This window comes from Bombus vancouverensis, unplaced genomic scaffold (genome assembly GCF_051014615.1).
Source record: "Bombus vancouverensis nearcticus unplaced genomic scaffold, iyBomVanc1_principal scaffold0036, whole genome shotgun sequence".
NCBI classification, from domain to species: Eukaryota; Metazoa; Arthropoda; class Insecta; order Hymenoptera; family Apidae; genus Bombus; species Bombus vancouverensis.
The window spans coordinates 32,678-47,082 of record NW_027468927.1 but is presented as its reverse complement, the minus strand read 5'-3'; the positions used below and the strand labels follow the sequence as shown (position 1 = coordinate 47,082).

Here is a 14,405-nt window from a genome sequence, read left to right as displayed (position 1 = left end):
ATCCGTCTATGAGAGAATATCAGATCCGTCGGGATGCTCACAGGACTCCGTGGGGGCCACCAACTTCTCCGAAATTTCCGCACCGGATCGGTGAACTGGCTAGTGTCGCGGGCACCGGCCAGCCGCCACCCGACTATAAGAAATATCAGATCCATCGGTGTTTTCCCAGGGTAGTCCTGCGTCCCGGGGGCTTCTGCCTGCCTCGTGCTCCTTGGATGGTCCCAGAAAAATGGCTTCGGTGCGCCTCCTTCCTTCTTCGTCAACGCCTCACGGGCGTAACACTCTACCTAGCCGAGGCCACACACCGCGGGCAATGTGGCAACCAGATGTCTTCGGATACTCGCAGCGTATCCTCCATAGTTTCAAGGACCTTCCATAAATCTCATAGATTTCCTAGGAAAGGTCCTTCAAACAAAACAAACATCTGGTTCGGAAGAATTTCCAAAGACTATTGTCTACCACGGCTTAACTAAGGAAAGTTGGTTTTTCGCACGTACGCTGCAACTGTCCTCCCACTAACCACTTTCTCTCGAGGGCGGTTAAGATCCTTCGTTTAACCAATTAGAAACGAAGCCTATTCCCTCACTCTCCTAAATAACATCGGCACCAACAAATCCGATGGTCCCGTGCGCTAGACACACCCATCCTTAACTTTCCTCCGACACATCATCGTCTCCCAGTACAGTACTGATTTTACATCCTTCGAACGGTCAACATCCTTCCACCGGGTATACACACCCGCAGATCAGTCACTCGCTCATCTCGTACATACGCATCAGCGTAACTGTCTTCGTTATAAGTTGTTGGAATAAACGGTGAAATATAACTTACTACTGTGTCATATTCATTTAACCACCTCTGTTATCTTAATCGAAACAGGGAAACGACTACTTCGCGGCGTCGATTCACCGAATCGTAGCGAGAATTTACGCCTCTCGCTGACGCGTTTTCCTCGCGACCGCGTCTCTCCGCGAACGGTCGTAACAAATCGATAATATTGTATTTGTTGCATAGTATTATAAGCATTAACTCTAGTATTTACTAGTTCATTACATGTCTAGCATATATGTTTATATTTATATGTAACTCTCCAAGTTGATTGATTAAAATATATTTATATATACATGTATATCTGGTGTTTCAATTATTTCCCCTTTTGTAGTTATTCTTATTTCCCGGTTTATTTGTTTGGTTCGTAACTCGTTCAATCCGTTGGCTGGTTTCATTTATTATTTCTTTTTATACTGATTGGATTTATTAGTTGCCCTCGCCTTGTTAATCCTTCCTTTAGTTTCGTAGCGCCGTGTGTTCGTTTGTGCATTCAAATCTTTATTCGCGCGTTTTGCATGGGATAGTTTTCTTGTTCTCGTTACGGCGCGTGCGGAGCGCGGGACGTGACAATATGTACGCGTATATACAAGACTATCACAAAGCTTAATTAAAAAATTAATTAAGTCTAATGAATAATAAATTTGATGAACAATGAAGTTAATAAATAATAAATTATACGAATAATTAAGTTTAACAGATAATAAGTCTAATGAATAATAAGCTTAACGAATAGTAAGATTAATGAATAATATGATTTACGAATAATGTATTTAATGTACACTATTAACAATGTGTTTGTTGGGTTCAAACGAATCCACGGCCAACGAGATAACTCTTTACTAAGCGTAAAAATAATCTTAGGCGCAAAATACGATTGACGAAAATGCTCGAGGTGTCACTCTCCAAGGCAATCGCACGAATGCCGGCCTCCCTTGAGGTTGTGCTGTTTGATCATCGATATTTCGTTTTCTTTTGAGGTATAGTAGCAGGTGGGTAACTGAGCCGCATATTGCTCCTAATAGGGCGATTCCACATCCGTAAGTTTCACGTAACTGGTATCCATGTATGGCTATATCTATTATCGTCTTGATTAGTTTAAATATTACAAGTATTCCAAATATTGCTGCACTGACGGTTCCAAATTCCATAAAACCAATCCATAAGCTTGATATGGTATTTTTTGCTATTGTCGTTAATGTGTTTTCGACCATCATTCCCAGAATGTTTACTGTTCCAGGGACGATTGTTTTTCCTGTTGCTCCTCTGGCCAATGTGTTCAAAACTGCAGATTTTTCTGCCGGGAACATGACGTGGTCCCGAAGTGCATCAAGGTCCTTTTGGGTGTATATTCCGCTCGTGGCCAACGACGATGGTGCTGAATATTGCCACGTTTGACGTACATCCGGGCGGAGTTCCTGTGGTGCAATTGTTTCCATGGGTTTTGGTACGAATTTGTGCCAGAGTCCGTCGATATTGTATAGTGTAGGTAATACCGCGCTACATTCTCTGTGGTTTCCGTGTTGCGTTAGAATGTGTGTTTTTGGCGTTAAAAATGCGGTGCGATTCCCTTGCCAAACGGGTAGCTCCGAGTAACATTCTGTTGTATGTCGTACCTTTACTTGTACCGGAATGCATTTGACTATGTGGACTGCTTCTCCTGCGATCAGGGCCATGTGTCCTGGGGTTTTGGTTATGGTATATGCAAATTCATCGGGCAGTAAGATTGCTAAGCTTAAAGCATTCTCTATTAGTTTCTTCTGCGTGGTACATCTTTGTGTCAATATATCATGGTACAATGTTGTCATTTGTCGTTTAATATGTTTCTCTACGTAAATGAATTTTGAGTTGACGTATGCGAATATGTCCAAGTTTTCGACTGCTGTTTTTCTTTTGGAGATGAACGTATTTCCTCTTGTTGTTTCTAACAGGAACAATTTGGGATGTTCGGTGGATAGTAGGGTATATCCACACAGTGGCTGTTCTCCGGTTTTAGTCAGTGCAAATGTTACTTCCTGCGTTGTTAGTGCGTAAACTGGTTGTGCTGATTCTCTGTTGGTTTTTATTTCTTGGATCTTTGTAGCAATTCCTTCATATAGCACATCGTACTGATCAAATTTGCATGGTGAGGGTGGTTGTGGTTGCCAATAAGTGTATCCGTCTTCAGCGTCTAGACAGTTTCCTTCGCTAAAGGTACATACCGTTCCTGATTTCAGTAGAATTTTGTTCGCCTCGATCCGTACTGGCACGACTGCTGATTTTAAACTTATCCTCATTGTTGCTTGTACGACGACCTTTTCCCAGCTCCCGTATGGGTCTACATACTGTGTTCCCTGGCAGCTGCTGTCGTCTGTTAGCTTGCCGGCTAGGACAAGCGACCTTGTTTCTGTTGCATTATCCTTTAGGCCAACTATAAGGTTTTGTGGTCCGAGTGAAAACGTGCCGTCTTGGTGCATCCTTGCGCATTGTTGGGCGGTTGTTTCATGGAGGTATTCGGCGAATCCGTTATGCACTGCCGACGTGTGAGAGTGCATGCCACAGTAATATACAATTCGAGTTATTTGCACCTTGCATTGCCTTACGTTGGTAAATTCAAATTCTGAGAGTTGAAGTAATTGTATATAAATATCTTGGGTTTCAGTCAATGTAGGCTGTATGCTGCAGTCCCCGATGGAGTTTAGAGAGATAGTGGTAACATTGAGGTGGTTGCCATTGCAGTCATATCCTACCAGGCCGTGTGTTATTTTGATGAGGGTGAGTACGATGACTAGGCAGTTCATCTTCCTATCAACAATTTATTAAATCGTTTCTTACTCTCGGGTTTATTAGAAATAAGAATAACTTTTTATTATTATTATTAATATATAAAAAAAAAGTTTATATGTTTTTTTTGTGTTGTTTTTTTTTTATTATTATTATTATTTTTTTTTATTACAATTATAGCTTGTCTTTGAATATATATATATATATATATATATATATATATATATATATATATATATATATGTGCGTGCAATGGTAAATATGACGACTTATTTTACGAGTCACTTAGATTATCAATAGATATCGCCTACTTTACAACATGCGTGTATGTATATATTGTTAAACATTAGGTGAAAGTTATATGCATAGTTATAAATGTCATTTGTTTACAGGTGGATAGCAAAAGTATTTGGTTTCGTGAGTGGCGTACAGGTGCTTTACAGTTCTACGGTACGGATTGCTATTCCTTGGACTAAAAAAAAAAATTCTTTCGATGTCTGTCAGATTTTTGTAAACGAACATGCATGGAAGGATTTTCTGCAGAGATTCAAAATGCTCTCTGGATTCCTCGTGAAACGTCTGGACAACATCTACATGTTCTTCCATCCGTCGTTCAGAGAATGGTTGATGAATTCGCCATCAGTTCTATACACACATACAAAAATAGTTAATATATATATTATATATTTTTTTTTCTTTTTTTTTTTATATATATATATGTTTCATTCGGACCTGTTCCTTGTATGAATACTGTATCTCTGTATATAATATAATATATATAATATGTTATGATTATGTTAGTTGTTATTTATTATATGTATTTTCCTTAACTCTCTCCCCTTTTTTTTTGTTGTTGTTTTTTTTTTTTATTAGTACCTAACATTACTATTATGATGCTGTATTACATTCTATTGGCTATTATTTGGATGTGAGCGCGACGAATTTTTCAACATGGCCGCTCGCGTGTATCTTTGGTATGGCGTTGGTTTAATGTCAACAGTAGCGTGTCGTTGAAATAGTTAATTAATTGTTAATCACTATAATTTTACTTAGTAATGTTTTTGTAATATTGTTTTGTGTTTCATGATATTGTGTGTGTCAATACCGTGTGCTACCTTAATGTGATAGCATGGATTGTATTGTTATCGAATTTCGATAGTCATTGTTTTGATTATACGTGACTTGCATTTATATAAGTCTTGTTTAATTTAGTTAATGTTTTTTGTGTATTGTGTTACCAGATATTTTGTGTAGCGTAACTTTATTCTTTTGCACCGAGTTCAGTCATGTTGTTAATATTTAGTTAGTCTATCTTGATTAATTTCTAACCTACTTCTGTGTTTATTGACCTTTCTCATTCTTTTCTATTAATTTATTATTGCTTGTACTTGCTATTTGCTATTATTTTGTGTATGATATGAATTAGTTTCTTTATTAGTGATTAAAATCTATTTGTTAGATTAACATTGTCTGTAATTCTTCAGATTCTACTCTTTCGATGCTGCATCACTTACCTAGATCATTCCCACAACATCATCCGATTCTTCGATAAGCCTTGGATACTTACTACGGTTGTCTTCAATCGTCTTATATCTGTGGCTCTAAAGGTACTGTTTAATTCATTTAATTTAATATGTGTATAATGCATTGTGTGTGCGACCGCTATTGTGCATTACAAAATCCACTTCTACATGTTAGATATAATAATATAACAATGCTACGTAGATTAATACATAATAAAATATCCTTTTACTTTCAATTAATCTATCTTAATTATTTTCTAACCACTTTCTATATTTATCAGCTATTTTATTTCTTCTTGTTAATCTGCGAAATCCATGCATGTACACTTCCTTGTATGGTGATTGATTGTTCACGAGGTAAGTTGCACTTTCACTGTTTTCGTTATTCGTTGAACTAGCTCGTTTCCCATTCAAACAGTAATTGGAGCACTTGTAATAAGCTTCTTTTCTTTTGAGGTTTCCGCCATCTGTGTTGTTCGATGAACAGTGCAATGCTTCCACAGTATTGTTATAACATTTAGTACTGTTGTATTTTGCATTAAGGCAATTGAAGTTAATTAGTTCATTTATTTTTCAGCTGGCTGTTGTACATGGTGTTTCGCAAACAGAGATCCATAACCTATTTTGCACGTAAACCTTCTCGTATGATGATTACTTGTTCACAAGGTAACTTTCACTTTCACTCTTTTAATTTTATTGAATCAACACGTTGTATATTCAAACAATAATTGGAGTACACATGATAATTTTCCTTTTTTTTTCTTTTTTAGGTTTTCCCTATCTGTATTATTCCACGAACAGTGTCACACTTCCTTTTGATTTATCCACAATATAGTTATAACACTTAGTAACCTCGTATTTTGCACTGAGACAATTGAGACTAATTTATTCATTTATTTTAGGTAGCTGTCGTACATTATGTTCCACGAACAACGATCCATAACCTATACTTGCACGTACACTTTCTTGTATGTTGATCACTTGTTCACAAGGTAACTTTCACTTTCACTAGTTAATTGTTCATTGAGTTAACACGTTTTATATTTAAGCAATAATTGAAACACATATAATAATTTTCCCTTTTTCCTTTTAGGTGTTCGATATCTGTATTATTCGACAAACAGCACTACAACATACACTACTGCACTACGTTGCCCACTGAAATCACTTTATTCATTGTTTATTTCGATTATGCGCTAGTTTTAGCTTGTTTAAGTGCACTGTTCGCGGAATCCCTTTTACTTCAATCTTGACGTTTTGGTTCTGCAGGATTTCTAGCACTTTATATGGTCCAGTATATTGATCGGAGAATTTTCCTTTACTGGGTTCTTTTAGTAAATATATCGAATCTCCTACTTTAAAATCCTGCGGGTTGATTCGTCGGTCGTAATATTCTTTTGATCTTAGTTTGGATTTTATTAAATTTTCTCTTGCCATTCGTTGTACGGTGTTAATTTTATCGAACAGGTCTTCGAGATATTCTGCGTATGTTGGTTCCATGTTCTCTTCGATTATTACTTCACCAGTAGGTTCTCTGGCTAAATGTCCAAAAACTAATTCGTGCGGGGAGAATTTCGTTCCTTCGTGTACAGAGGTATTATAAGAAAACATAGCTAATTCTACCCATTCGTCCCAATTTCTGGAATTTTCAATGTATAATTTGAGATATTCAATCAGTACGTGGTGAGATCTTTCGATTGAACCGTTACTTTGTGGATGATATGCCGTCGTGGTGTATTGTTTGATGCGGAATCTCTTTGCTACTTTCTTTATTAGTGAGGATGTAAAGTTCGTTCCTTGATCAGTGAGAATAGCTCTCGGTGATCCGAAACGACAAATAAATCGCTTTACAAAAGCGTCCGCTATCTCGGCTGAACAGATTCCTCCTAGTGGAATCCCAATTGAGTATTTTGTTAATAAATCTTGGATGGTTAATATATATTCATTTCCCTTTTGAGTTTTTGGTAATGGTCCTACAATATCCATACTAATTTTATCGAATGCTTTACCCGGTGTGTCTGTAAGTACCATTGGTTGTTTTGCTTTTATTCTTGTGAGTTTCTTTAATTGACATTCCTTACATGTTCTTACGTAATCTTGAATTTCCTTTTTCATATTTTCCCAATAGTAGTGTTGTCGTATTCTTTGATAAGTTTTGGTAATTCCTTTGTGTCCTGCTACGCTTGATTCATGTTTTTCTCGTATTATGTTGTTCCGCGCTTCCACAGGTGGAGTAATTACTTCTCCAGTGCAAATGGTGATGGATAAGGTTTTTTCCATAAATATTCCCTTTAATTTTCTGATTGTATATCGCCAGGGTATTTCCTCCAAGTTTCCTTTGCTAATGCTAAACGAAGTTAACTGTTTTTCATTTACTACGTCTAATAGAGATCTTAGCGAGTTTAATAAATTGTCTGGTGTTATTGGAATATTTCTATTTTCCTTTATCGGTAGGGATACAATGTATTTTCCGGAATCGTAATTCAATCTTGCTTTTTCTAACATTAAATCTTCATAACGAGGCAATTTTCCCGTTTCCTTCATTTCTAAGGCTCCTTTATCTATCGGTTTGCCGTGTATATCTATAAATACTACTTTATGGTCACTTACTCTTGCAATTGAGTCTCGGGTTTCCGAAATTTTTAGTTCCGCAATTATCGTAGGTCTCGTGTCCTTTTCTTGTTGTTGAATTAGTTCTGGAACTACAGTGGAGGTTTCTTTTTCGCTTGTCGTGTCCGTGTCTTCCTTTTCTCGATTGGTTATTTCTCTGTCTGTACTTACATTGATTTCTGTTAGTGCTTGGTCTAAATATTTTATGGGGGTTTCTTCTATTGTAAAATGTTTTCGGGTAAAACCCTTTCCTTGGTTTTTGGAATCACTGGGTTGAGGCAAGACGCGTGGTTTGGCTTCGAATACGGGAGAGTCTTCCGTTGACGTGTCTATTTCGAATCTTTTTGGGACAGGATAGCGAATCGGTGAGACTTCCTCTCTCTTTCTGATTGGTAAACATACTTCTGGAAGGTTCCTGCGTCTGCGTTTACGTTCGCTCTGCCTTCTTTGTATACAATATCAAATTCAAAGTCCGATAATTTTAATTTCCATTTCCAAATTCTGGAAGTAGGATCTTTGATAGAATGCATCCACACTAAAGGTTTATGATCGGTTACGATAGTAAACTTTCTTCCGTAAAGATACGGTCGGAAGTGCATTGCGCTGTAAACAATTGCCAGCCACTCCTTTTCTATGGTAGTGTCACGTCGATTCGGGGTAATTTCACGTTCCGCACGCAAGGTGAGAAATTCGTACTTAAATTTTGATTGTTATTAGAAAATTTATTGAACACTGACACAGTAACAATACAGAATGGTCAAACAGCACAGAAAAGAATGTTCTTACAACGACTCGAGAGGTACTTTTTTATATCAAGGACCCGGCTCCTGTGGAGGGGCTATCGCTGGATGCCGGTCACATAGGGTTTCTATTACTGCTTAGCCATCATTTTGCTGACCAAGGTATGTGAGGCATAACCATCCTTTCGTTGCGTTCTCACGACCACCGTGACATTCCCCCCTCCTTAGCTTCGCTTTGCTCCGCTAAAGCGTAAGGCTCTGGTGGGGCTTCTAAGTTGAATGATCCCCTCATCTTCGTCTTCGGTGATATTTTGGAAGGTGACCGTCCTTGGTACTGTTGATGTTTGATCGATCCTGTTTACGCGAGCGGTAGGGCAGAGTATTTTGATACGTACATTTTTAGGAAATGATCGGCGTAGACATTCGAAAAGTTTACATTTGTACATTACATATATTGTTCCTAGTCCTAGGGCTATGATTCCTAATATTTGTAGTGTGGATATGCCATATTTCTTCAATGAATTTATGCGTCGCTCAAATTGCAGGGTACTGATTTGTGTTTGTAATGTGTCGAGGTTGGCTTTATATTGGTTAAAATTGTGAGTTACTTTTGGAGCTGTTTCTAATATTTTCTCTAATATTGGAACATCTGTTTCTTCGAAGCTGTATATGCTATTCTTAAATTTGGTTTCGTAAGAGATATTTTTATGTGATCCTCCTATTTTCATAATATTATGATCGTATGTGATTATGCACCCGGTTTTACTGCTAATTAAGCTTGGTTGTCTAATTTCTAGGATTTTATGTGTCTTACATAACACGTCGATTTGTACATTTTTCGCAGGAATAATAATATAATGGTTTTCCGTCTGTAAAGGTACGAACGTCAATTCTTCCAGCTTGAAGACAGCAGTCGGGCAAGTTTTGACCGTCTGTCGATTAGTAATTAATTCTGATCTGCATTCAGGTGAATTGATTCTGTTGTGACTCGGTTGAGTTCTTTTACAAATGTGGATGATTGCCGTTCGTTTACAATATTTGTTTAAGTAGTGACTATCGACAAAGGTGTATTGTTCTGAGTCGGTTAGTATCAAATCAGTTTCTATTACAGGCGCAATGAATACAGAGTTTTGTTTGGAAGGTATCGGGTAAATTTTAGTTATTTTCCATTCATTGTTTTCCAAAAGCGGCACAGTTATTGTATATATAAGTTTGTTATCTCTTATCCATACCTTTAGTTTGTTTAGATCTAGAATTAGTTGAAAGTTTTGAACTGAAGGTTCGATATGGTTAGTCATAAAGTTTTGTCTCGTTATTTGGTCAAGTGTTTTTAAGAATTGTTCGGGTTCTATAACTTGTGGGTTTATGATTCCTTGTTTCCCTAACACAACAGTGTTAAAAATTTCGTCGATGTTTATATGGAGTTCTGATATGGTAGATTCGGTTTGAATTAATAGGGAGACTAATATTTCGTTTTTTTCATTGTGGTTTTCAATCTTGTGTATATCGTTGGCTAAGTTTTCAAGTTGATTTGTTTTGGTATTGTCTAGCACGCGTTTGATGAGTGCGGTTTGGTTACTAAGAATTGTTTTTATTTTATTGTTGGAATCAAATAATGTATCGATGTTCTTGTTAATGAGTTCTAAATCGTTTTCGTCGAGAGTTCCGAATAAAGTTTTGGATACTGAGCCTATGACATTGAGCAATCCGCGTTTGCTTTTATAACGCAATAATAATTTGAGTTGCCGAGTCAGGTTTTGAAGATTTCTGTACTTAAATTTTAGGCTGCTTATTTCTGGTATGTAAGCGCAAGGTGGTTTACATTGACGGTCTATTAAATCTATTACGCGTTGTAATCTATTAACTTGGTCAATTGGATCGTTAAGGCCTACTATAAGGGTGATATCTATTTGTTCGTTGTACAGATAGCAATTGTCAATGTGTTCCAGGAATATGTTGGCGTAATTCAATGGTTTTACTTCTAGATCGCTTCTAATGTACTCGAGTGTTATGATGATCCATATTATGGTCTTCTTCCTGAAAGGTAGGGTTTTAGCCTGTTACCGTGGATTCTTTGCGTGTGACCGTTGGAATATTCGATAAGATAGGTGGGTGGATTGGATGAGAGGATTTCTGCAGGTCCTAGCCATTCGTGGTCTAGCTTGTTAGTTTTGTGATCGTTATGTACCCATACTTTATCTTTTACTCGGAATATCGTCTGTGTTTTAATAATTTTTCGCATTTGATCCCTCTGGTATCGCTTTTTGTTAGATTCGGTAACTCGTCTTGCTTTAGCTATATAGGCGTTGTGTCGATTTTTCCAGAGGTTAAACAATTGTTCTCTGGTTAGGCTAGGAGTGGTTGATATTGAGGATGGCATGTTAGCTTGTCGTCCAAATGTTAGTTCGAATGGGGTATGTCCGGTCGTCTCGTGTACTGAAGTATTATATCCCATGCATATTAATTTTAAGTTTTCATCCCAGTCGTTCTGTCGGTCGGTCGTACAAGTTCGAATAAGGTCCTTTACTACGGCATGCGTTCGTTCAAGGGATCCGTTAGATTGTGGATGGAAAGAAGTGGTTTTTATGTGTCGGATTTTGAAAGCCCTTTCAAATGTGTCCATCAATTTACATACGAAATTTCGTCCCATGTCCGTCAGAATACTTTTTGGTGCGGAAAATATGTACACATAGTGATCCAAAAGTTCGTTAATGATTGAGTTGGCTGTTTGGTCTTTTAAGGGTATGAGGATGAGATATTTGGTTAATTGATCTTGGATAGACAGGATAAACTGATTGCCCCGTTTGGTTTTGGTGAGAGGTCCGAATATGTCCATTGCGATTTTGTCATTAGGATTAAGGGGTGTGTCAGTTATCATAGGTTGTTCCTTGGCCCTGATACGATTTAGCTTTTCTCGTTGGCAGGTTTCGCAGTTTTGTATGAATTCTGTAACGTCTTGTTCTAGGTTTGTCCAGTGATGGTGCTCTTGTATTCGTTTCACGGTGCGGTGTATACCTAAGTGTCCTACTAATTCGTTATGATTTTCGCGTAGTATCGTTTGTTTTTGTTCGTTATCGTAGTCTACTGGCGGATCTTGTCCAAATATTAATTTAATTTGAGGGAATCTAGTTGTTAGAAACGTTAGCATGAGTTGAATATTTACCTTTTCTAACGTGCTGAAGCTATTGTCGTTTATTCCTATTTGTAAGCGTCCGGTTCGGTGTTTAATAAAGTGTTTGGTTAATTGACGCAACCAATGCTGTTCGTTAAAGTCTCCCAGTTCGGTCTTTGTAATTTGTTTAAAGTGTGGTCTGTTAGGTTTTTGGGTTATCGGAGCTGGGGTGATATTGATTTTCCAGTCTATATACTCGTCATAATAGTCCGGGTTTTCTACATTGGGTTGGATTTCTTCATTAGTGATAGGATACAATCGGGATAGAGCATCTGCAGCTGTATTTTCTTTTCCATTTTTGTATTCGATTTCATAATCGTACTCCTCGAGTCTCAAACGCCATCGCATGAGTCTCGATGAGGGGTCTTTAACATTCTTTAACCATTTCAAGGCTTGATGATCGCTTTGAATTTTAAATTTTCTACCAAGTAGGTATTGTCTTAGTCTTTTGATTGACCATACTATTGCTAATAACTCTTTCTCGGTTGTGGAATAATTCTTTTCAGGAGGGTTCAAAGTTCGGGATATATAACAGCATGGATGTCCGTCTTGGGAGAGTATTGCTCCTAACCCTTCGTTACTTGCGTCTGTTGTTAATGTGAATGTTTTGTCAAAGTCTGGATATTGTAGTACAGGGGCTTTGCAGAGTTTTTGTTTTAGTGTGTCAAATGCAAGTTGTTGTCTATCGGTCCAGTAGAATGGAGTGTCCTTTTTTGTGAGATCTGTCAATGGTTTTGCGATTTTAGAAAAATTACGTATAAATTTTCTATAGTATCCAACGAGTCCTAAGAATGACTTTATGTGGGTCGCGGTCTTTGGTGTTTTAAAGTCTTTCACGGCTTGAATCTTTTTGGGATTAGGTTTTACTCCTTCCTTTGTTACTACGTGTCCTAAGTATTCTAATTCCGGTTTCAAAAATTCGCATTTGTCCGGTTGTATTTTTAATCCTAAATTTTGTAGTCTGTCTAGTATAATGGCTAGATTTCGGTTATGTTCTTGGGTGGTGCTCCCGAATATTATAATGTCATCCAGGTATACGAAACAGTTATTTCCTATTAACCCCCGTAGCGCGGTATCCATCATACGTTGAAACGTCGCCGGTGCGTTTTTAAGGCCGAAGGGCATGCGATTATAGTGGAAGTGACCTTGTGGGGTTGAGAATGCAGTATATTTTTTGGAATTTTGCTCCATAGGTATCTGGTGAAATCCTGACGAGAGGTCTAGGGCCGAGAAAAATTTAGCTTTGCCTAAGTGCTCGAGTATTTCGTCCGAATTTGGTAAAGGATACGCGTCTTGGTCTGTTTACTCGTTTAATTTTCTAAAATCTATAACGATTCTCCATTTTTGTTTGCCTGATGCATCTAATTTTTTTGGAACTACCCAAATTGGTGCGTTATATGGACTGTCCGATGGTTCTATGATTTGTTTGTCTAACATGTCGTTGATTTGAGTCTCGATTTCCTTTTTATGACATTCGGGCGGTCTATAAGATTTGATGTTTATAGGTTTGTCTGTCTTGAGTGTGATTGTATGTTCTGTCAAGTTGGTACATGGTAATGAGTCTGTTTCCATATTAAAAACGTCTAAGTAATTGATGAGGATTTTCTCAAGGGGTTCTCGAAGTTCTGGATCAATATGTTTGGTACGTATTATTTGTGCGAATTTATTAATTTGGCTTAGTTTATCGGGTTTCTCTATTTCGTTTGTAATGTGACAGATTTGCTTACCAGTGTCGATGAAACATACTGTTGTGGGCTTTCCTTCGATGTATTGGGCTGAGATTAGAGTTTCGCCTGGTCTTATCTTGCTATCGGTTTCCTGGAATGGTAATATAATTTCGTCTAAGGTTAGTTTATTGTTAGTGACGCTGTATTGATACTTTGTAAGGAATGGGAGTCCGATTATTCCATCTTCGATTAGGGGAAAGTAGTTAGGGACTACGTAGAATTGATGATTTTTCTTGAGCATGGTTAAATGCAAATTTTGTTAGTGGTATGTTTGTCACTTCCCATTAGGAAGGTTTTTGGGTTAGAAGTTTGGACGTTTAGTGAGGCTTTTTCTTTTATAAGGTTGATTCCTGCTCCGGTATCGATGAGGAATCTGGCTCTTCCTCCGTCTCTTCGTTGCAGTACGATTGATAGTAATCTTCCGGTGGTGGTGCAGTTAACTCGAGGTAAGCTTCCTCTGGGTTCTCCGTTGTTTGGTTTACTCGAGGTGGAATCTTTCCTTGGCTGGCGAATGGAAAATTTCGAGAGTAGCATTTTTCGGCTGTGTGTCCAATTCGTAAACACTTTGGACACTTCGGTTTCATGCGGTTGTCTAATGGTCGGCTAGGTAGCTGAGCAAAAGTTTGTGGCTGTGAATCGGTAGTAGTTCGCTTGGATACTAATGTAATGTTGTGAGATTGATTCTTTGGGCGGTTGGCAACACGATTTGCATCTCGTAACCATTGTTCTCTATCAGCTGCTAGTTGTTGGGCAAGGTTCAGGTTCTTTGGATCGCTAGATACCACCATCTGTCCTATCTCGTATCGTAAGTTGAGCAAATATGTTTTAAGTGCTTCGCGTTCTTCAATATCTATAGCTACGCGTCGTTCTGTTGGTGTGCGGTTTTCGTTTTGGACTGCATAATTTAATTCGTTTAGCTGTTGTCGGAATCTGGAGTTAAAAGATTGTACACTTTCTGTTGCCCCTTGTTTTAAATTGTTTAATTTGTCCCTACAGTTGCTAATAGTTGTTGGTGTTAATACGTGTTGTCTTAAGCATGAAT

The 14,405-nt window shown here is 37.8% G+C and overlaps 1 protein-coding gene across 1 annotated transcript; it reads right to left on the bottom strand.

Annotated features, from left to right (window-relative positions):
• Positions 1-1,585: 1,585 nt before the first annotated feature.
• Positions 1,586-4,228, bottom strand: LOC143304469 (uncharacterized). Its single transcript, XM_076626959.1, has 2 exons — positions 4,112-4,228; positions 1,586-3,612 (listed from the first exon to the last, which is right to left on the bottom strand). The coding sequence occupies exons 1-2, from the start codon at positions 4,195-4,197 to the stop codon at positions 1,689-1,691; spliced, it is 2,010 nt and encodes a 669-aa protein (XP_076483074.1). The 5' UTR covers positions 4,198-4,228; the 3' UTR covers positions 1,586-1,688.
• Between the last annotated feature and the right edge of the window lie 10,177 nt (positions 4,229-14,405).

What these genes read in the sequence shown, in the direction of transcription:
- LOC143304469 (XM_076626959.1), bottom strand. Translation starts at nt 4,197, where the DNA reads ATGGAAGAACATGTAGATGTTGTCCAGACGTTTCACGAGGAATCCAGA. An exon ending in CAGAAAATCCTTCCATGCAT is followed by an intron (nt 3,613 to 4,111) that starts GTTCGTTTACAA and finishes AATTGTTGATAG; the next exon opens with GAAGATGAACTGCCTAGTCA.